The sequence below is a fragment of the Catharus ustulatus genome, chromosome 2 (genome assembly GCF_009819885.2).
Source record: "Catharus ustulatus isolate bCatUst1 chromosome 2, bCatUst1.pri.v2, whole genome shotgun sequence".
Lineage (NCBI taxonomy): Eukaryota > Metazoa > Chordata > Aves > Passeriformes > Turdidae > Catharus > Catharus ustulatus.
The window spans coordinates 452,514-476,335 of NC_046222.1; the positions used below are offsets into that span (position 1 = coordinate 452,514).

Below are 23,822 nucleotides of genomic sequence, written 5' to 3' on the forward strand. Positions count from 1 at the left end.
ATCCATCCGTCCATCCATCCATCCATCCATCATCCATCATCCATCCATCCGTCCATCCATCCATCCATCCATCATCCATCCATCCATCATCCATCATCCATCCATCATCCATCATCCATCCATCCATCCATCCATCCATCCATCCATCCATCCATCCATCCACCCATCCATCCATCCATCCATCATCCATCCATTATCCATCCATCCATCCATCATCCATCATCCATCCATCCATCCATCCATCCATCCATCCATCCATCCATCCATCATCCATCCATCCATCCATCCATCCATCCATCATCCATCCATCCATCCATCCATCCATCCATCATCCATCCATCATCCATCCATCCATCCATCCATCATCCATCCATCCATCCATCATCCATCATCCATCATCCATCCATCATCCATCATCCATCCATCATCCATCCATCATCCATCCATCATCCATCCATCATCCATCATCCATCCATCCGTCCATCCATCCATCCATCCATCCATCCATCATCCATCCATCCGTCCATCCATCCATCCATCCATCATCCATCCATCCATCATCCATCATCCATTCATCATCCATCCATCCATCCATCCATCCATCCATCCATCCATCCATCCATCCATCATCCATCATCCATCCATCCATCCATCATCCATCCATCCATCATCCATCCATCCATCCATCATCCATCCATCCATCCATCCATCCATCCATCCACCCATCCATCCATCCATCCATCCATCATCCATCATCCATCCATCATCCATCATCCATCATCCATCCATCATCCATCATCCATCCATCCATCATCCATCCATCCATCATCCATCATCCATCCATCATCCATCCATCCATCCATCCATCCATCCATCCATCCATCCATCCATCCATCATCCATCCATTATCCATCCATCCATCCATCATCCATCATCCATCCATCCATCCATCCATCATCCATCCATCCATCCATCATCCATCCATCCATCCATCCATCATCCATCCATCCATCATCCATCATCCATCCATCATCCATCCATCCATCCATCATCCATCCATCCATCCATCCATCCATCCATCCATCCATCCATCCATCCATCCATCCATCATCCATCCATCCATCCATCATCCATCCATTATCCATCCATCCATCCATCCATCATCCATCCATCCATCCATCCATCCATCCATCCATCCATCCATCCATCCATCCAGGGCTTGGAGCCCCCCGGGGCAGTGGAAGTGTCCCTGGCCAGGACAGGGAGGCAGAACTGTAAAACCCTTCAGCCCAGCCACTCCTGGAATCCTGAAAATCCCATGGAGTGCTCGGAGCAGGGCAGTGTCTGTCAGGTGCTGTCCTGCCTGCTGCTGCTGCTTTCTCACCAAGAGATTCCCCCTGCTCCTTCAGGTCATGGGAGGCTTTGGACCCCAAATATTGGGATGTGCAGAGCCCAAGTGCCTCCCCAGAAGGATAATTCCTATTAAAAGCAAGCACTAAATCCCGAGTGGGCACACGAAGTGCTCGGTCAGGTGAGGGGGTAGAATCCTCTGGGGATGTGCATTTTGGGATTGCCTTCTGCAGCCCTGCTTGGATCCTGCCTTTCATGTCTGTATTTGTAATTCCTGTGGAGGACAACAGGAAAGGGTGGTCTGCTTTTGGGATTTCAGTCAGAGCCAAAGTGAAGAACCTCTCTGTTTAATGCAAAACCCCAAACCACCACCAAAGGAAACAAAACCGGGATGAGTCCGACTTTCTGGGAAACAGGAATTGGGAAATCACAGGATTTCCACATCAAAAAAGACTCAAAAAAAAGTGGCCATTCCTTCCCAGCTCGGAACCCCAGGTGGCAGCACCACCCTGGGAATCGCTGCCTCCCTCGCTGCTCCATGGGACGAACTTCGTGTCCTGAAAACCCCGGAGAAACCGAGCGGGAAAGGGAATTAGGGAATTCAAATTATTCGTAGACAAATGGGGCAAAAGTGCCACATCCTGCATTCGGATGCTTAAAGGCATTTAAGCATTTCTTTAACATCAAATGTGCTGTTAGTTGAAGGAGCTTGTGTTGTTTATGCAGAGGAGAAGTTTTGAAATTCGGCAGAGATTTGCTGTTATCCTTTTACACAGCATCACTTCCAGCTCTGAGCCGGGGCGTGAAACGCTGCCCGCAAAGAGTCAGTGCAGATAAAACAGATAATTATTGCAACATCGATGTTGTAATAATTATCTATTATTGTACCACTGCTGTGCCAGATTAACTGAGTGTATTTAAAGAAGAATGAAGAAGTTCCAAGCTCATTTTTATCTGCTTACACGGATGAAATACTTGTCAACAACAGGTGCTGGCAGGAACTTTTCCTTTATCTGGTATCCAGCAGTTAAAAACTCCCCAAACTTGTTAGTTCACATCTATGTGGCATTTTTTCCCATTACAGAAAATACAACTATCTTTTTACAAAACTCTTCAAACACCCTCAGTAGTGACAGTGCTTTGAGGGTTACTAATTTGGTTGAAAAATTACAAGCTAGACTGGGAAGCAGCTTTTTGTTAGAACAATATATGGGAAAGTCTTTGTTCTGGAGGTATTAAAATGCAAATGTTAAAAGCAAGAGGGTACTGGTGTCATAAAAAGAAAATCATTATCTCAAAGGTGATTATATTGCTTTACAGTTATGAGACATTTCCAAGTACTTCACATGCTTTTCCTTAGTAGGGAAAATGACCTGTGCATAATTCCAATCTCAAAAATAGCTTTGAAAAATGCTTTATTTAAGCCATCAAACAATAGTTTCTGCCCCATCTTAAAACCAAGCAGTTCTGCATATAAATAAATAAAAATAAAAATAAAAATAAAAATAAAAATAAAAATAAAAATAAAAATAAAAATAAAAATAAAAATAAAACCAATATATTTATCGGGATAAAAGACTTCCCATTAGAACATATTCCTGCATATAAGCAAACACCCACTGAAGAGCAGCACATCATCCTTAATTAAAAAACAACAGTTGGATGGGGGAGGCAGCAGGAGAAGAAAGTAACAGCCATTTAGTTTATGTATATTTATCAGAACATCTATCTGTCTATCTATTTATCTATCTATCAGAAAGTTATTGTGCAAGAGAATTAATTGCCCTTTTGCTGATACCCCTCTGTTTGGTTTTCATCCCTTAAAAAAAATTATTTTGTGCTGTTCAGACAACATGAAAAGCATAGAAAAGTGATGCAGCATTGGCCACTACTCCCCATAGTTTAAAAATGGCTTAACACAGGTTTTAACACGATGACTTAATCATTTCAGGGATGTTTTAAAAGTTTCCTAATCTGCCTCAAGGGAGGGAGGAAGGTCTCATCCCAATCCTTGTATTCTGTGAATAACATTTGTGTTGCAAAAGAACTGCACAAAAATCAGGGTGTCAGAAGCCACACCACAAATGTTCTTTTTATTCCCTGGGCAGTTTTTTCCTGTGTTTATTTGCTGGTCTGTATAGCAAATGTCCTTTTCCTTCTGACCTTTCCCTGCTCCTCTAAATAACCCCCGGATAACTTCTGCTGTTCTGTCCAGCTGTGTGTGCTCTGTAAGGAAACAATCCAGATTAACAAAAGTTTAATTCTGGCTCACTGGCATCAAACTAAGTTGAAAACAGTTCAAAACTCCCACTGAACTTGAGGAAATTGCTTTTCCATAGACCTTGCCTCTATTTAAATGATTGGAATAATTCGGGAACAGATAAACCAGGACAGCCAGCAGTAACAATGAGGTAACATAAAGTGTTCCCAGGACTTTGCTGGAAAGTGGGGAATCCAAAATGAATTGTGGAATGCTTTAAAAGAAGCACACACGGAGGCTCTGCTGGATCTGAACTCCTTGCTGAAGAGGAGGAGTGCTCAGCTGTGCTCTGCCAGAGGATATCCATGGACTTCCCTTTTCCTCCGCAGAGCTTTCCCCAGGTCTGGAGCGGCACTGGGGGCAGGAGAAGGCAAAGGGAGGCTCCAGCTGTCTGCCAGAGGCAGCTCAGGGCCTCTAATCTTCCAGGCTGTACACACAAGATTAAAGGTCCGCCTGGAGTTTTGATTAAGAATGCAAAGTTAAGAGATTAAATACCAGGAAGCCAAATTAAAGAGCTTTAAGTCAATCTCCGAACTCATCAAAGTCCCAAATTTTTAAGCTGTCATTACAACACAGGATTAGTGCAAAGCTTCCCTACCCTGATTTGATGTCCTTTCCTCAACAATAATGTGATTTGTTCCCCTGCTGCAGCTCTGTGCACAAACCCAGCTCTTGTCTGCTCTGCAGGGCTCATCCCACCTGGAGCCCTCTGGCACTTCCCTGGCGTTCCAGCCTGCCCCAGCCAGCCTGGAGCCCAGGGTGAGCCTCTGCCCTGCCTGGGGCACTGCCAGCGGGTGTGCCAGAGCCTGGAAAATGCTCCTGGGCACTCACACGGCGGGCTAAAGGGATAAACGCATCCCAAGGAATAAAGGGGTAAATATTCCCAAGGAATAAAGGGGTAAATACATCCCAAGGAATAAAGGGGTAAATGCATCCCAAGGAATAAAGGGTTAAATACATCCCAAGGAATAAAGGGATAAATACATCCCAAGGAATAAAGGGATAAATACATCCCAAGGAATAAAGGGGTAAATATATCCCAAGGAATAAAGGGATAAACACATCCCAAGGAATAAAGGGATAAATACATCCCAAGGAATAAAGGGTTAAATATTCCCAAGGAATAAAGGGATAAATACATCCCAAGGAATAAAGGGGTAAATACATCCCAAGGAATAAAGGGATAAATGCATCCCAAGGAATAAAGGGATAAATATTCCCAAGGAATAAAGGTATAAATATTCCCATGAAATAAATGGATAAATACATCCCAAGGAATGAACACATCCCACTTCAACCAATCCCAAAGTGCCAGAAAAAAGGGAGACACGGGAGTGGGCTGAGGCCACTGTGGTGTTCACCTCCAGGTTCCTGAACAGGAGCCCCACAAGTCCCTGACTGTGTCCACACCTTCCTGAGCCAGGAATCCTTTCAGCTGGAGCCGCTGACAGCTCGGGGTGAGTGCACATCTCAGGGATGTGCTAATGCAAAGGAACATCCTGCCAAGTGTCACCCACAGCGCTGCAGTGCACTGAAGTCAATGCTCCCCTGCTTTGCAATCGTGCCCCTCCCATTTTTAATTCATGGAATTGGGATGTCTCAGCTACATGACAGGGCTCTTCCCACAAAAGATAACTTAATAACGTTGCTAAATGCTCTGCTAATTAAAGCTTTCACTTGAGGTTACTCTCCCTTGTAAGATACTGTGCCAAGTGAGCCATTTCCAAATTTGCATCTCAAGCCTTAGAACTTTTTGTAAGAGTTAAGCACAACAATTCCAAGCTTTTTGAGCCCACTTTTAAACTTTCCCACATCCTTGTGCAGAAGGATGTTCTTATCTAGAACATCAAATTTGTGGGTTAAATTATGGGGAAATCTTTTATTTTCCTTTAAGGAAAATGAAAGTTTTTGTTCTTCATTGAATTTTGTTACCCTTCTTTACAAGAAGTCCTGGCTCTGCTGCAGTGCCCGGAGCATTGATTTCTGAGGTTGTGCTCTGGAGTCACGGCTGGGGTTTGTGGCTGCATTGGAAGTCTGTTCACGATTCCCCAGTTAAACTAAATGACTATTATTTCCTTCTCCCGCTCCCTCCTCCACCCAACTGTTGTTGTTTAATTAAGGATAACGTGCTGCTCTTCAGTGGGTGTTTGTTTACAGCCTGATAAATGTCAGGAGTATGCTCTGCTGGAAAGTCCTGTAGCTGGGAATACTCAGGTCCTTTTAACCACTACTGCATCTGTAAAAGTGAAAAATCGTCTTAAAATCTCCTCTTCTGACGATTTTAAAATATTTTCGTTATTAATATAAAGGGAAAGCACAGTGCAAAATGAACTTTCTACAATAGCCTTCCTTTTTTTTGTTTTGGGGGTTTTGTTTGGGTTTTTTTGTTTGTGAAATTTTTTGTTTTGTTTTTGTTTGTTTGGTTTTGGTTTGTTTTTTTTTTTTTGCATGGGGCATTGTGGTTGAACACAGCCATTGTACATCAGCCTTAAAAACAAAGGAAAAAAATCTAACTGGGAAGGTGTCTAATAAGGATTTTTGTCCTTATTATTTACGGAATTAGATAAGACAAATTAATTAGAAATTCCTCAGAGACTTTGCCATTCCCAACACTGGCTGCTGGCTCTGGGATGACCTTGGTCAGGTGCTGAGCACCTCTGGAATGGAATTTACACCCTGTGGAAATGCCACAGAGACTGCAGCTCTGTTTAATGCTGGAATAAATGATGAGTTCTTGAGAAGCTGACAGGAGAGACAAGCACGTTCTGATTCTGTGTGAGGAACCTGGGGGTTTTAATGCATCGCTCTCTTAATGAAAAGCTGTAAATCCAGGCTTCTCTCAGAGGTGCAGCTCCAAAGTGCTGGGTTTCTGGGAGGCTGTTATCAATCACAGTCTTTCTGGTTTAGCCACACTAATCTCTTCTCCATGAAATCCCCAGACCAGGTTTGCAGCCCCAGTGTCACACTCCTATCAGTAATTATTGCCTCAATCACTATCTAAGTGTACAAATCCAGGACCATGCTGGCTCTTTCAGGGCTTTATTTATTATTTATTCTGCTACTTCCAATAGCACTGGGAGGTCAGATTTGAAGGGAAATTCCCTTTACAACCCTTAACTCCCAAGCTGCTGTTGGATTTCCCGAACAAACACAGAAGTGCAGCCATTTATTAAAGCAAAGCCCAACACTGCCTGAGTTGAATAAACATTGATCATCTGTTAATATTAAGACACATCTTGCTGCTTTGGGTCTGGATCAGCATCATCATTTATTCACATTTTGAAATAGCTCTGCAGAATGGATGATACTCAAACCTGTACTTGAAAAGTTTCCCCAGATCTCTCCACAGAGAATTTGGGAGGTGAGGAGAGCAGAAAAAAGTCAGCCAAGATAGATACAGGAAGTTCAGCCTCTCATTTTACCCACTTTCTATGCATTTTGGTTTTCAGTCTGTGTTAGATCATCAAATAACTCTTTTCAAAATGTCAGCAATTCACTGCCCAAATAGCCTGCCAAATAATAGTTAATCAATTGCAAATGGGATGCAGATTATCCTGGGAACTTCGGGGAATTGTTCAGCACAGCTAAATGCAGGTAATGCTTGAAGTCACTTCCTGCTCTTGCCTAGGCTGAATTAGGCTGGACAAAGCTCAGATTGGAATAGTTGCAGAAATGAGGCTGAGACTGGAAGGTCCTGGTTGATTTTATTAGCAGAACCGTGCCAATATTCTTTGCTGTGTAAAAGCAGGCTCCCTGGAGCCCCTGAGGGACCACACTCTGCTGACATCCCGCAGAGATAAAGCTCAGGGCCAGGTAAGTAATGAAGCAGCCCTCCTGTTGAACGTCTCTTCCTTAGCACGGCACCTCATTAAAATCAAGAGAAGGAGCACAGAACAAAAGGCCATGTATTTACTGAGTTTAGCCTGTAGATAATGAAGTGGCAAATAGGTCACACTGCTTAGGAATTTGTTTAAAGCAATTTTATTTTGATAATGCCAGCTGTCACCAAGTGCTGCTGGCAGGGATGGTCTCCCAGTTAATTTTTCTTCCTACCTGAGCAAGCCTAGACCCTTGAAATGCCAGCTCTGGGTGCACAGTGCAGCTCTGGGCAAGGGCCTGGAGGTGTGGGCACTTTGCATGGTAAGAACAGAAACTGAGAAAGGGAATTTAGCCATCGACAGCTGCCCAAGTTTGCTGTCTTTAATTCTATAGTCAGATTAACTTTGTATTTGGTTTTATACCACTGGGCCTTCTGAAGGGATTGCAGCTCTTGAGCTCCAGGTATGCACTGGAATGAGGAGATTATTTTGGGGTCCAGAGGAGAGCAAAGATCCCCTTGCAGGGGGGTTCAGTCTGGCTGGGGTGACATTTCTGTCTGGAGAAAGGGAGGTTATAATTTGGGAAAAGCGAGGACAGTGACAGCATGCTGGAAAGGATTTCCACAAGCCTCAGAGCATCCCCTGGGGACGCTCAGAGTGATTTATTCAGCAGAGAAAGATTATCTAATCAATCATGAACCTGGGGTTGAATTTTTTAAGGAGAAGTAATTTTCTGTTCGTTTTGGAAGGGAAGCAGGTGTGTCTGACAGAAAGCTGTCCTTGCTGGGGACTTGTTGTGGTGACATCCCGTGACAAGAGGAGCCTGTGTCCATCAGGTGAGACCTGGTCCTTGTGCTTGCTGTGTGCCCCCACAGCCCGGGCTGTGCCTCTGAGCAGGGCATTCATCTCCAGGCGCTCTGATTGAGCGGAACGGGCAATCCTTGCTGCACAGCAAAGTGCTGGATTAGCACTCAGGAGCCCTTGTGATTAGAGAGATTAACTGCTAAACACATCACTCCTTCGGAGGCCAAGCCTCCCTCTCCATGTGGAGCTGGTAGCCCGTTAAAAATTACTGCTCTGGCAATTAGGAGGGACGAACATGCTGACCTGCACAAGGGCTTGTGCTTTGGGAGAACTTGGGCAGCAGCATTTCTGCCTGTCTGCTTCTTAGGCAGCCCATTTTTCCTTCTCTGGCATTTAGGGTGTTGCCTTCTCAAAAGAAGCCCCGGTGTCCAGCCTGGCCTTGGACACTGCCAGGGATCCAGGGGCAGCCACAGCTTCTCTGGGCACCTGTGCCAGGGCTTTTCCATTCTCCAATATCCTATCTTTCCCTGCCTGCTGGCACTGGGAAACCATTCCTCCTTCTCCTGTCAACCCAATGAGGGCATTGCCTTTCCTACTCTCTAACCAGGCTTCTCTGCTGCCATGCGGGGAAAAAGGCAGGAAAATGGGACTTGTTGGGATTCAGGGAGAAGGGCACCGTAAAAAGTAACTAAACTGCTGTCTCTTACTTTCAGGCAAACATAACAAATATTTTAAAAACTGAACTTGGAATTCTTTAATTTCAAGGTCTAAGCCGCAGGAAAAAAAAAATTAAAAAAAGGTTGATCATAAATCTTTTATCACTTTTAATTTAAAAATACCTTAGCTGAGGGCCATGGATGGCAGAGCAATAGAGTTACACCCACTGGAAAACAATAACCTGCTTTTCAATCATTATTTCAACAATACCCTGCTTTTCTGCTGGTACAGTGGTGCTGAGGGTCTGCAAGGTGATGGTGACACAAACAAATGAAACTGCCCATTGTAAGATTGTCTGTGAACTCCCCCAGCCAGGGGCTGCTTGCTCCAGTTGCTGCTGGCCAGCCCAGCCCCTGCAGCAGACGGAGCTGAATCCAGGGAATTTAGTGTTGCCTGACAAACACTTGCATGACATAGCTATTTTTTAACTAAGAGGGAGGAACAGGAGTTAACACGAGTCTGTCAAAACTAGGCCTTGTTAATCTGATGAATTTCCTCCTTTAAGAACTCGACCCTTCATGGGTGAGGGAAGGGGTCCTTAATAAGCCTTTGATGTCCTTAAACCCAGGCTGAAATCCTCCCTGCACCACAGAGGGGTCACTCAATCCAGGCCAGATCGTCTGTTATCTTGGTGGTCAACATAACATCGTTATACTGTGTTATAAATGGAGCATTCTCAGCCCTAATTTCTCAGAGATTTTCATTTCCAAACCAAGAATTGCTTTATTGGCATTAGGACCTGGGGGATGTGGCAGTGTGATTGTGTCAGTGTTGCTCACTGATCACTCCTTGTGGGATTTTGATTTTTCAAACACCAGCACCTGCTGATGGTACCACCTGGTGCGATGATATTACCAAGTAATCATGTTTTAAAAGAAATGGAAAAGGGAAAAGATGGTGGAAAGCAAGCTGCTCACAGAAAAGAGCCTGCAGATTGCTCCTTACAGTATCAGGCTAAATGAAAAAGCCCTGTTGTTGGATGTCCTTGTACTCGATCCATTTCTGTAGTTACCATTTCTGAGTTAATGGTGTGGATTTTCCCTTTGGTGTCTGGGGCCTGGCTCCTAAACAACTGTGCTCAGCAGAGCTGCAATCCTTGCAGGGAAAGGGAAAAGAAAGGGAAAAGAAAAGTTTCACTCCCAGATTCTTGGAAAAGAGAACCCTGTCTGTTGTTTATTTATTTATTTAGAAAGCACGTACAGCGATGCACGGGGAGGGGACAGAGATGCAGACCAGGTGAGCAGAGAAACCCAGCCCAGAGGAAGAGCCAGACACTTCCCGGAGGATCAGTAGTACATCAGTCTAGGCGAGCGTTTCAGCTGCTGTACCTCTAGATTAAAAAAAGGAACCACGGGGAGCCTGTGAGGAGCGGGAGCTGGTGTCCCATGGCGGCCGTGCCCGCTGTCCCCTCGGCAGGGTGGCTCTGTCCCGCTGCTCCCGCCCTGCCCCTCACGCCATGGTTTCCTTCCTCAGCGTGCGCCGCTGCTGGCAGGTGAGGATGCTCGGGAAGGACGACTTCCCCTTCGTCCTCGACCTCTTCTTCAGCTTCTTCTGGTGCTTCAGGGAAATTCCCAGCTCCTCCATGATGGCGTTGAAAGAAAGACACTGTGGAGAGAGGGGATGGCATTAAACACTTCCCACCGCGGAGAGCCCGGCCAAAGCTCAGCCTGGGCCCTCAAGAGCTCCAGGAGCTCCTCAGGAGAGTCCAAAGCTCAGCCTGGGCCCTCAAGAGCTCCAGGAGCTCCTCGGGAGAGTCCAAAGCTCAGCCTGGGCCCTCAAGAGCTCCAGGAGCTCCTCAGGAGAAGCCAAAGCCCAGCCTGGGCCCTCATGGAGCTCAGGAGCTCCTCAGGAGAAGCCAAAGCTCAGCCTGGGCCCTCAAGAGCTCCAGGAGCTCCTCAGGAAAGTCCAAAGCTCAGCCTGGGCCCTCATGGAGCTCAGGAGCTCCTCAGGAGAAGCCAAAGCTCAGCCTGGGCCCTCATGGAGCTCAGGAGCTCCTCAAGAGTCCAAAGCTCGGTCTTGGCCCTCATGGAGCTCAGGAGCTCCTCAGCAGAGTCCAAAGCTCGGTCTTGGCCCTCATGGAGCTTGAGGAGCTCCTCAAGAGTCCAAAGCTCAGCCTGGGCCCTCATGGAGCTCAGGAGCTCCTCAAGAGTCCAAAGCTCAGCCTGGGCCCTCATGGAGCTCAGGAGCTCCTCAAGAGTCCAAAGCTCGGTCTTGGCCCTCATGGAGCTCCTCAGGAGAAGCAAAAGTTTGGCCTGTGCCCTCACAGGGCTCAGGAGCTCCTCAGAAGATCTAGCTGGGAATAAATCCCTGGATACGACAGGTGCCTGCACACTGCAAGGGTTTTTCACTAACTCAGCTTCCAGTGACTTTCATTTAACCTTGGCTCAAATAAAGCTGCTTTTGAATGTTTCTGAAATTCCCCACAGGCTCCTTTGCGATGTTTTGATGGCTTCGCATCACAGAACTTACCCTTTCTCATTTGCCTCTGACCTCACAGCAGAAAAAAACTTGTTTTAAACACCATATACCTTAGTCACAAAAAAACCCATGAGTGTGCTGGAGAAACAAAAGTAGAGTTTTTTTAAGATTTCTTTGTGGCTTAGTTATTTTTCCCTCATGGAATGAACAGACATTTCTCAAATATAGCACAGCCTTCAATCTTCATCTTTTCTTTGGAAAGAATCTTTTCAAATATTGTGTGTTGAAGAAAGGAGATAATTACCACAAGAATAAGGGAGATGAATGGCTTGGAAAGAAAGAAGAGATCTTCGTTCTTCCCACCATCACAGCATTAACAAAGACGTGTGGGCTAAGTGGAAACATCCTTTAAAACCCACAGCTGGAATAATTACATATAACACAAAGAAACACAAGTAGCCTTTAAGTGGAAGTATCTGGCTTTGCAAAAAAAAAAAAAAAAAAAAAAAAAAAACCCAAAAAAAGCAAAAAAGCCAAAACAAACCCACAATAATTGTTCTGTGCAAATATACAGCCAGGGCAGCGCCCTGCTGTCCTTCCCCACCTCAGCTGTGCTCCCAGCCCATTTAAACACCCTCCCTCTGACAATGTCATCCAGGCATTCCAGCTCCAGCAGGTAATCTCCCAACACCCTTTCTGCACTGCTCCAAGCTTTTCTGGAGAGCAAACTGACTCCCAAACTAATGGACACAAAGGATCTGGGTGGCTGACTTGGCCTGGATTATTGCTCTCTGTGGTCTCAGCTTTCAGTGAGTTTTTAAAGTCTGGATTGCATAAAAAACCCCAGAACTCTGCAGCAAATAGGGACAGGATCCTAGTAACCCTTGGTAGGATTTAAGAGTCTCATTTGTATTTTCTCTCCCTGTGTTTCTCACAAACCTCCTGATGTGTTGTATTTAATCCCAGCCCTTATTCTCTGCAGAGTGCAGCCAGAGATGATTTCTGCAGGTGAAAGAGTGCATTTTACTGCCTTGTTAATAGCTGGTACTTTAATTTTCCAAAGGGATCCCTATTACTCAGACTGTGCAATAACCACAACGCCTTTCCCATTCATCTCCACAAAACAGCCCCATGAAGTTCATTTTGCATCTGCAGAACTTCACAGAACATATTGCTGGGAGGTTTTTAATATCTGATCTGTGGAGTGCCCCCTTCCAACTGCTCTGAATTCTAAAATTATTACTATCAGGAGGACTTGTAGCTATTCTTAGGAGAAGTGGTGCAGAGCGAGCACAGCCTCAGCCAGAATGATGTGGGGTCTGTAGAAAAGCCATGGGCAAGGAACACACCCCATGGGGAAACCCAAACCCTCTGAGCAGCACCTGCAAAGCAGCCTTCAAAAAGGCGATGTTGACATTCAAATTCGATTTTAAAGGGTAATATGCTGTTCTTTTGTCTCATATTCTGGTGGCCAGACTGAAATGGTTGCTTTAAAAACCCTTTTTATTTCCATGCTGGTCAGTCCACTGCTGAGGTCTGCCCAGAACAAGAGCAGAGTGGGCACAAATCAATCTCTTTTATGATTCAAAAATGAATTTAACATTTTGCTTTCAGCCAGCTTAACTTTCTCATTCTGGCAGTGTCAAAATGCTGCAGGCCATGGCATGTAAAAGGAAATGTCATCCTTTAAAAGCAGAATAGGTTCTGCTCTCTGTGTGATGTGGGGCTCTTTGTCTGTGCCTTTTGGTCATTTCAGCAGCTGCTGCAGCTCAGTCATGAGGCTCCCAAATCCTTCCTTACACTCCCATGCAGAGGTCTGTGCTAAGCTTTAGGAGAATTACAGATTCAGAATTAAAAATAAATAAATAAATAACATAAAATAAAATAAAGCAGAAACAATGTGGGGGAGGAAAAGGAGTTGCAGTCAGGATTAATCAATCTGTTGCTTCTGCTGCTGGGCTATCACTGAGGACAAGGCATTTTATCAATGCCTTGCAAAACCAACCAAATAACAGTAAAGAAGCCACCCAAAACCCAGTGTGCTGCTGAAGTGCTGAGAACTGTGAAAATCAAATTTCACTCTGGAAGGACTCCTGAGCAGCTCAGGGACAGAGGAGGAAGTGCAGAAGTCGGGGTTTTTCTCCTACACCCATGGCTGGGACACTGACCTGTGCTGAAAGAAAGTTGATTTATTTTTGCACAGAAGGAAAAATATCCAAAGTAGTTTCTTTTAGGGAGCAAACTGCTGCTGGGTACATTAAGGATGTGTGAGTATTCTGTCACTGATGGCATGAGGACATCCCAGACTGACTCCTTTAACCTGCCAGAGTCTGTTGAGCAGTGGCTGTCAAAACAGTGTGACAGTAATCCAGGGATTAATTTAACTCCCCCTCACTTACAGAAACTGTTCCTTTGTGCTCTGGTCGCAAGGAAAATCAGCAAAGCTGCTTGCTCACATCACCTGAACAGCAGTGATGGGTTTTGATAACTCTTTCTGTAGCCGGGGCTGAGCTCTGTCAGGATAGCAGGAGCTGCTTTGGAATTCCCCCAGGGAATTGCTGCCAGCCTGGGGGGCTGTCTGTGGGACAGGGAAGGATGGCTGTCACTGCCAGCTGGGACATGTTCACCCAGCAAGTGTCAGAAACGCTCTGGATCCTGCACTCCTCTCGGGAGCAATTACAAAACCGGTCCAAGCTGCAGCCCAGAGCATTTCCTGCGTGGAGCAGTGATGGAGATAAACACATTAGGCATCTTCCTTCTCCTCTGAGACCTGAGAGGAGCTGAATTTAATTAGTTTTAAGTCTCTTCTACTGGGAAGCTGCAAATAAACAGTGCTTTCCTAAATCAGGTATTCAGAGTACCTAATCCAGGTCTTTGCTGGCAAGAAGGAGCATTTTATGGACAGCCAAAGCTTTCAAGGCCCCATTCAAACAAGTTAAGAGAACATTCCGAGCAACACAATTTCTTGCAGCATCTGGAGTGCAGCATTAACTCCCAGCCTGGATGAGCAGCGGAGAATTGGTGCACAATTTGTCAGGTGTTGCACTTCCAGGGTGTGAAGCACATCCAGTGCCAGCCTCCTGGACAAAACATCCCACCGGGGTTCAATGTACAGAGCAATGGCTTGGCTGTCTGGGATAAACTGACAGCCGATTCTGCCACAAAGGAGTTTTCCGTGTTACAAATGAACGCTGTGAATTGCTCAAACAAGACAACGAGCTGCTCTATTAATGCTCTGTGCGGGTGTTGCCTGAGGGTGCTCCTGTTGAATATATCCTTAATGGATCCATGGCATAAAATTTAACTGATGGCTCTGATTTTGTGCTGTGGTAGTTACTCGCAGGCTTTGAGTGATGAATTTTGAATGGAGGAATTAAAATTCATTAAATATTGACACAGGGAAGGAGAGATGCCAGCTCAACATCTCTGTGGGGTTCAGGAAGTTAATGGAGCCCTGCAGGGTGTTTGGGAGGTTCCTGAATTCAGAGATGTGTCCAGCTCGGGTTGGGGAGGAGATGACAAGGAGGTAAATCATTTTTCTTACCTGAAGCAGGTGATTTACCCCGGGAAATGACAAGGTGACAATGGCCCATGAGAGACTGTGATCACTGTGAAAGGCTCTGCTGAGCTCCCTGCTGGGGATGCAATTATTTCCCGTGGCAGCACTGAAACTGCCCGCATTTCGGGCTTTGGCAATTCCCCCTATTCCAGCTCCTCCCCTGCGTTATCCCTGCCTGGTGCGATGCTCCCCGGACGCACCTTGCTCCTCTCCTGACTACACCGTGTGGATCGAGGGCTGCGCTCGGATCCCTCGCTCCTCCCGGATTAACTTGCCACAGTCTAACTCCGTGGATAAGGTGGTGCCAGAGGTGGAGTTGGACGGGTGGGGTTGCTTACACTGCAGTCCGTAAAAGAAACAAAAGGCCTTGGCATGCAAGAGAAGAGAAATGGAGAAAGTAAATAAATGAACGAAGCAAAACGGAAAACAAGCATGAGAATGATTCAAAAGCCATTTAAATCAAAAGAGACTGCACTTATGGAAACAGAAAAGTCACAGATTGTATTCAACGATGCTTTGGATTAGCTTAGTGATGACACACCCTGTGCAGCATTTTCCCCATGGAAAAGCCTTTCCCACCTCACAGTGCAAAGGGAACTTCACCCGCCTCCAGGTGGGTGCCTCATGTCTGGGAGCCTGGAGTGAAGAAATGGGAACCTCTGGGGATTCAGAACCACCCCCTGCTCCTGCAGGGTGGGGTCCCCTCGGGAAAGTCCTGCTGGAGAGAAGGGGAGCCAAGCAGGGCGCAGCAGGGTCCGGGACAGAGCCAGGACAAACCGCCTCGGGGCAGGAGGGGCTGGCTGGCAGCTTCGGGAGCGCTCTCCAAGGTCCTGCTCAGCCCTGCCTCTTTCTCAGGCCCGTGGTTCTCTAAAGCGGTGTTTACACCGATTTTAAGGCTTGATCCCTTCTCATAAACCGCTCTAACGGAGTGATTTACACACAGCACGTCCTTTGTTTTCCCTCTGCCCTTTTAAACAGCTCATTACACTTCAGTGGAGCTGTAAGCAGAATTTCTTTGGCTCCCTAATCATACTTTACAGCAGCATCCATCACCTCTCAGTAGATCTCCCTGCTTTGAAGTGCATCCTTCAGCACAACTTGTAAACCCCTGGCTCTTAAAAAAGATGCTTTCTAGAGCAAGAGGAAAATTACTCTTGGGATTTGGATGGGCTTTTCTTGGTTACTCGAGCCTCTTATGTTAATGCCATATAAAATAACCACCAGCCCAGTTGTGTTTTACTCCTTTCAATGCCATATAAAATAACCAACAGCCCAGTTGTGTTTTACCCCTTTCCCATGTAATTCACGCTGGAAGCCCTGAAGTTCAAGCAGAAACTGTTTGAGGAACGAACTGCCCTTGCTGTGCAGTGCCCTGCTAAGCAGCACTGACTGGCCCTTCTGTCCCCAGAAGGAATGGGGACAGCAGATGTGCACTCCAGCAGGATGTGCTGCAGAGCCTCCCCGAGAGCCAGGGCGGGCTCACCCACCTGCTCCACGTCGCTGTTCTTGCGCGACTTGTAGATGAACTCGCCGATGGCCACGAACACGGAGAGCACCAGCCCCGCCGCCAGCACGATGAAGATGCCCCCGATGTTCTCCACCCCCAGGGCGCTGGCCTCCTTGCTGTCCTCCTCGGGGCAGCCGTTGCCTCGCCACCACTTCTCCTTCATCATGTGCAGCTTGCCCTCCTCCTGCAGCTGCAGGATGGCGATGGTGATCTTGTCCCTGTACGGGGACCCTGCGGGGGGACAGCGAGGCTGGCACTGCTGGCGGGGAGCACTGCCACCCTCTGAGAGAGAAGCCTCCCTTATCACAGGAGGGATTGCTCCAGCTGCAAAGGCTGGAGGTGGGAAGGGAATCTCTCCTGGGGTCTGCCCTGCTCCACTGGTGCAGTTATTTGTAAATTGATAATAATTTTAGGGTCTCCTAGTGAGGTCTCTTTAAGCCTTGGCAGAGGGTTTTCTTGCTTTTCTCTACATCTTATTTGACTATTGCTGTGAGCACTCTCTGACAATTCCCACTTTGCATCCCTCCTGTTGACTTCAGCACCTGTTGGTTTTTCCTGCTGCCTGTAAATGAGTGGCTGCCTCAGAGGAGTCCACAGTCACTCTTCTCATTTACACCTGCACCACACCCACAGCTTGTAAGAACACTGTGTGGACAAGTCCTTTTTATTGTGATTTGCAACAGTAGGGGCCCTGCAAGCTGAAAATAGCAACAATTTCATGCTTTGGGTTTGCAGGCCACCATTTGCTAAATGATGTATGTGCTAAATGATGGGCCTGGGCAGTGTCTGGTGAGGAGTGGGGTCACACTGGGTGGCTCAGTCTGCTTAGATTTGGTCTCAGACACTCTGCTCAGCCTCTCCATCTTTCAAAATCCTGCAGTGTTTGTGGGAGAGACTTTTCTTTGTGTGAGAGCAAGGAGGGGGGCTTGCAAGAATGGTTCTGTGATTCTGTGAGATGCTGCTTGGCTCCAAAGGCACGTGTGTGCTCCCAAATGCTGCCCTGCTGGGCTCCCTACAGCTGGAAACATTCAGAGTCTGGGCTGAAATGCAGAGCTGAAAGCCCTGCAGCTACTCCTGCCCACCCTCCAGTAGCACATTAATAAGATAGGGAGGGACAGGACACAGGGAATGGCTTCCCACTGCCAGAGGGCAGGATTAGGTGGGATGTTAGAAAGAAGTTCTTCCCTGTGAGGGTGGGGAGGCCCTGGCACAGGGTGCCCAGAGAAGCTGTGGCTTTGCCCTGGAAGTGCTCAGGGCCAGGCTGGATGGGGCTTGGAGCAGCCTGGGATAATGGGAGTTGTCCCTGCCCATGGCAGGGTGACATGGATGGGCTTTAAGGTCCCTCCCAATCCAGGCCATTCTGTGATTCTGTGATTCTCAGATTTTCTTCAACTGCTATTTCACCAAAGTCACACTTTGCTGCACATTAAATGTGTCGCAAACTCAGCTCCATGAAGGCAAGCCAAGCTTTAAGGCAGAATTGCAGGGATCATGTGGCACTTCAGAAAAATCTCACTGAGGCAGCACTCCTGAGTCCTCATGCACTGAAATAGCCGTGGAAATTCAGCCTCACAGCTTCAGTTTCCCCCCTTATTTTGCTGTGCAGGACATTGTTAAAATCCTTGTCTGTGGATACACATCCCCCTCGCTGCTCTCCATCTCCTCCATCCCCCAGCCCTGCTGAGGAGAAGCAGCGTGAGGAACATTGCAGCTCCTCATTTGTTGTGGCAGCCCTTGCTGTGCAGGGGCAGAGCAGTGCCAGCACTGGGCCATGCTGTGGCCACAGCTGCCAGGAGACGTGTGTCACACTATCCCAAATCCATCTGGGAAGCCAGAGACCGGCACTGCTGGAGGCAGCCAGCTCTGAGAGCAAAACGTGCCTGCTGTAAGAACGGATGATTTGTGTGCTGGCTGTTAAGGACCCAAAAATAACAGCACAGAAAGCAGGCCAGAAACACCTCCAAAAGCTGGCTTTGCACAGAGCAGTGAATTATTACCCCTGAAAAGAGCAGTGCCTCACAAAAGAGAGGGCAGAATCGTTTGTGCCTCAGGAGAGGCTTGTCCCCTGCAATGTGTAAGACTCATCCATCTGCCCTGTCTGGAAGGACACAGCTGGGAGGTAAAGGGGAGCAGCCTGAGTCACAACACAGGATTTGTGGGGCTGTTCATTCTTTCTTGTGCTGTTTATGTTGCCATCAGGATTACCACAATTCATCTGGAGGGTAACAGGCGCCTCCATATTTCCGCATGGGCTTTTAGAGTTTGTCAAGAGTGCCTGGAGAGCTGCACTGGTGGTGGTTTATTGGTGAGCTCTAACACCACCCACAAATCCATCTCCACACCTCTTCAAATATTCAGCACGTTACTTATGGCCTCTGAGCTATTAACAAACCTCTTAGGCCAAGAAATGCATTTATCTGCTTTCTTAGCAGTCTCTCAAGCAACTGAGAAGAGCTTTAGAATTACCTGCATCAGCACTGGCACTGATCCTGGAGTTAAACCTGCCCTGACACACCTCACAGAATCTCAGAACCACTGAGGGTGGAAAAGAACTGAGAGCACTGAGCCCAGCTGTGCCCCATCCCTACCCTGTCCCCAGCCCAGAGCACTCAGTATCACATCCAGGAGTTCCTTGGACACTCCAGGGATGGGCACTCCAAACCTCCCTGGGCAGCCCTGCCAAGGCCTGAGCACCCTTTCCATGCAGAAATTCCTCCTGATGCCTCTGACTGCTGCATTTCACTTGCAGAAGATGCTCTGATAAAATATTTCTTGGATTCAAGAATTCTCCTCCCTGTTTCTTCAGGAGCCATAAAGTGCTCTCACTGGAAATTCTGGAGTGACAGGCTCTGTCACTGTGGTTTTTAAGTCACAGACAAGCTTTTTCTGTTTGTTTTTTTTTGTCTGTTTGCTTTTTAAATTTTCCATACAGCCTCTTCAATCAATAGTCTTGAATGCTCTGAGAGAAATACCAGAGCCTGGGGGGTCCCTCTGAACAGTGGCAGGTTTATCTTGTTTATGAAATCGGTTGTTTATGAGGTGCTTGATGGTGCTGGATTATTCCACAGTGCTTGGGGATATCTATTCCCCTGAATTTTACAGGTTTTTCTTAACAAAAAAATAAAGGTGCACTTCTCATACAAGAAACATTTTATAAATACATTATTTTTTCACAGCTGCATTTCCAGTGGCTGCACTGTCTCTGAGGACTGCCATCTGTTCCAATTATTCCTTCATTGTTCCTGGTTTAAATTGTGGCAGTTTTGTAACCGCAAGGAAACTCTTGCCATGAGTTTGTCATTCTTGTGGATTTTAGCTTTTGTATCACTTTCCTCGGGGTGCCAAGGCTGTTCTCACACAGCCACTGGAAAAACAGACTTGGGATGTCATGTCTGTGACAATCTCTCTGCGAGCTCAGCACCACAAAGAACGGCAGTTCCAAGTGCAGAGGTGTTTCTCCATTATTTATATCTGCTCTGTCAAGCAATGGATGAACCAATCCCCAGCTGGACAGGGCTTGGAGCAACCTGGGATAGTGGGAAATGTCCCTGCCCATGGCAGGGGGTGGCACTGGATGGGCTTTGAGATTCTTTCCAACCCAAACCCTTCTGGTTCTGTAACTGTGTGAACACAGGACAAAACCTGCCAACTGTTCACAAGTGCACAGCACAAAAATCTGACACAATTTTTAATGCTGTGCACTTAGAAAGGGTACTGGATGTGTTAGAAAAGGTCTGCCAGAGAGAGTTCAGAGAAACAGGGAGTCTTAAAGCTGTGCATTAAAGGAGATGAATTTCTGATTTAGTTCATGTCCTCAGAGCAACAGTGAGGATCAACTGCAAGGTTCTGCATCAGGGATTTCAGTGTTTTGAGTAAGCAGTTTTCTTTGGGGTACCTACAGAATCCCAGAACGGTTTGGGTGGGAAGGGACCCTACAGCCCTTCCAGTCAGGTGGGCAGGGACACCTTCCACAGCCCCAGGTATGTCAGAGCTCCATCCAACCTTGGACACCTCCAGGGATCCAGGGGCACCTGTGCCAGGGCCTCAGCAGCCTCACAGGGAGGAATTGCCTCCCAGTGAATCCATTCTCACTCCCTGTTTGTGAGCCCCAGCAGCTCTTACCGATGGGGGTGCCCACGCCGTAGCCCTTGGAGTCGATGAGCCCCCCGATCTGGGTGAGGTTGCAGTTCCTCTGGGTCACGTACTCGATGCTGGTGGACTCCATGAGCAGCGCGTAGTCGGTGGTGAGCACGCGCTGGATGCCCTCGTCGTTGTTCTTCACCAGCGCCGTCTGCTGCCGGCTGCTCATGAACGCCCACATCTTCTCGTACGTGGAGATCTTGGACTTCTGCACGGGGAGGAGGAGACACACAGAGTCACACCAGCACCCCAGCTGCCCCTGAACGTGTGGTTCTTTGAGCTTTAAATGTTAACGTGCCTCACCTGTAAATTCAGTATCTGTGAATGTCACCCGAATTCCAGCTCGGTTTGGTGAGCCACAAGATGCCACTAAACTCTGATGGTGGTTAAGTGGCTCTTCACAAGTAGAAACCATTTTTATAGACCCACTGGGAATATTTTTGAAATTGATGCCGTGTTTATGCACTACAGTGAATTTAGTGGAAGGATGTGTTCCTTATTCAGAAGACTTTGTAAAAATGATCTTGGCTGCTCAACTTGCCAGATCCCTTTTTTTCCCAGGATGGATCCTGTGCCAAATTTTGGCCTTTGAATTTTCATTAATTTTAGTGGAAGCACATCTGCACTTTAGAAGGCAGGAGCTGGCACAGGCCACAACACAGGACTAAGATCTGATATGATGGAGGGGCGAGAAAGTGGAAGATTTATGGACATGCTGGAAACAGAGCAGGCAGCAGTCAGGAGAAATAAATGTGTGTCACTGCTTGTGGATGGGAAGCATCTTGCTTCCAGCTGGACTTCTCCCAGATTTGGCCATTCCCACAGATGGACAGTGCTGCCTGGGGTGCTGCTGGCTTGCCCTCCAACAAGGCTTAGCTGTCCTGAGCTGCCCAGGCCCTGTTTTCGGGGTGTTTTCATCTGCTCTGGCCAGATCTGGCATCTTTACACGGGAGGAGGCAGATTCTGAGGTTCCTTTCCAAGTCAGAACTCCATTTCCCCCCCACAGATAATTCCAATTGCTCTTGTTTTCATTCCCCCCACTGTCTGGCTAAAAGTCACTGCAGAAAAGTGACTCCACTGAAAAATATCTTTAGAATATTTTTCTCCCTGGGGAAACTATTACAACAAGGACACTGGTGCTAGGCATTCCAAACCAGTGGGCAAGCACAACTGTTAGCACGTGCATCACAGGCACCACTCACTCCCGGTGATGCCAGCCTGAATAAATGCAATTGCAGCTTTCAGAAAAGCAGTGGGAGTACCTTGCTTTCCCACTGTGCTTCCCAACCCCATCCCACCCAGCAGTTACACTGTGCAATCTCATCTTCCAGGGGCTTCCTGTTCACAGGCTGAGGGAGGCAAAGCCACAGCCTTCCTTTGCAGACAGAAGTAGCTGCTTTTGTACAGACAGCTACTCCAGGGTTTTTTATTTCAAGTTTTGGGCAGCACAAAGAACGCCAAAGGTTCTGGAAATGCCTCCATAATAAAAATCATAACCTTTGATAAAATACAGGTGTGATACATTGCATTTTTCATGCATTTTCATTGTGCCACCGTCCCTCTGCCAGGGAATCCGTGCCCAGTTTCTGTACTGTCCTTCCCCTGTGCCTCTGTGCACGTGTATTTCAGGCACAAGCAAGCTGGCACATGCAGTGCATAAATATTTAACCACCTTGTCTGAAGGTTTTTCTTTTGGAAGCTCACACGCTTTTAAGCCTACATATTTCTGCCTGAGGGATTAATGGTACAAGATTAAATCAGTGTAAAACTAAAAACAGCTCTAGGAAATTTGTTCTGAGCTTCAGGACCTCTTTCCTCTAAAAACGCAGGATTTGAAGTTCTGTCTCTGAAGCTAAATTTGACTTCAGAATATCAATGGCCCTGAGCTTCTCTGGGCGTGAAAGAGCCAGAGGAGAATCCAGAGCTGGCTTAGTGGAATATCTCCAGCTGGGTTTCCATCTCAGTGGAAATGTCAGCTCATCATTTCAGGAGCTCACTACAGCAAAATGCTGTAGTTGGTGTTTTTTCTTCCAGCAAGGAAACATTTCTGCTCAGCCACAGGAGAGCCTTGACAGGTGCACTTCACCCTTGGCAGCACAGCAGGGACAGACCACACAGAATCCAGAATCCTGGGATGGCTGGGGTTGGAAGGGGCCTCTGGAGATCACCCAGTCCAGCTGGAGCAGGTGACACGGGAATTGGGGATTTTTGCCTTTTTGGGCTGTCCCCAGAGAGGGATAGATCTCTTGTTACAGTCGTTGTTCTGCCCCACTGGCTCTGTGTGTGTGACTCCATAAACACCATCCCGAGACAGCACAGGGAAAAGCCTGATCCAGGCTCATCCTGAGTCTGCCTTCCCTGATGAGACTGCTGACAGAGCTGCTAATTAATTCTGTCTCAGGATTTTTGTGCATGTATTCTGCATTTGTAGCTTGTTGGCTTTTTCACTGGCATTTTATGAGATTATCCATTTTCTATGTAATTAATACTAATAATTAAGAAAAATAAAAAAAAATCACAATTATCACAGTTGTCTGCCTAACAATTGAAACAGAAAATGTTCACCTGCAGATGTGTTCAGGTGTTTGTGTGGTCTGGGCAATACTGACCATGGGGCATTAACAAAAGGGACAAACTAACACATTTTCCTGTGGAATTACCATGGCTTTCAGAAGGGGAGGCAGACTTTTCCATCTGCTTTGTAGTGAAGTGGCTGGAAGGAAATAGGATCCCAGCTGGAGGAGAATATCCCACATCCATGCCCTGGCTCCCATCCGAGGCAGATGGGTTTACCCCTCACTGCACTTCATTGCCAGGCTGCTTTTCCACATCCCCTTGGGAAAACCTGCTGGGTTTTACATTCCTGTGCTGAAGGGTCCTCTGGGGCTGGGGTACCTGCTGGATTTATCTTCTCCTGCCATCCCTCGGGATGCTGTGGCCCTGGTTTTGGGAGAATTCCGCGTTTCCCAGCCCTCCCAGCCCCACTGGAGCCCCGGGCTGCCTCACCTTGAAGAAGGTCATGGTGGATCCGTCTCGGACAGCCCCGTACTCTATCTTGGTTTGCTTTGCCAGGTCATCTGCCGAGTCGATGGGAGATTCCATCCTCTCCACGGTCAGGAAGGCAGCCAGGTTGGCAGTGTAGGATGAGATTATGATTAAGGTGAAAAACCACCATATTCCTCCAACTATTCTGGTGGAAAGAGCTTTGGGCATCAGCTCTGATCCTGTTACAACACCATCAAAACAATC

At 47.1% G+C, this 23,822-nt stretch overlaps 1 protein-coding gene across 2 annotated transcripts in view; it reads right to left on the reverse strand.

Moving 5' to 3' along the window:
- Nucleotides 1-10,093: 10,093 nt before the first annotated feature.
- Nucleotides 10,094-23,822, reverse strand: part of GRIK1 (glutamate ionotropic receptor kainate type subunit 1) — a 73,141-nt gene continuing 59,412 nt past the window's right edge. For both annotated transcript variants that reach the window (XM_033084400.1, XM_033084409.2), the window contains 4 exons: nucleotides 23,580-23,797; nucleotides 20,556-20,781; nucleotides 16,414-16,664; nucleotides 10,094-10,554 (listed from right to left, as the gene is read on the reverse strand). In XM_033084400.1, coding sequence (XP_032940291.1) covers nucleotides 10,399-10,554; nucleotides 16,414-16,664; nucleotides 20,556-20,781; nucleotides 23,580-23,797 — 851 coding nt within the window. In that variant the 3' untranslated portion in view covers nucleotides 10,094-10,398. The remainder of the gene's footprint in view (nucleotides 10,555-16,413; nucleotides 16,665-20,555; nucleotides 20,782-23,579; nucleotides 23,798-23,822) is intronic.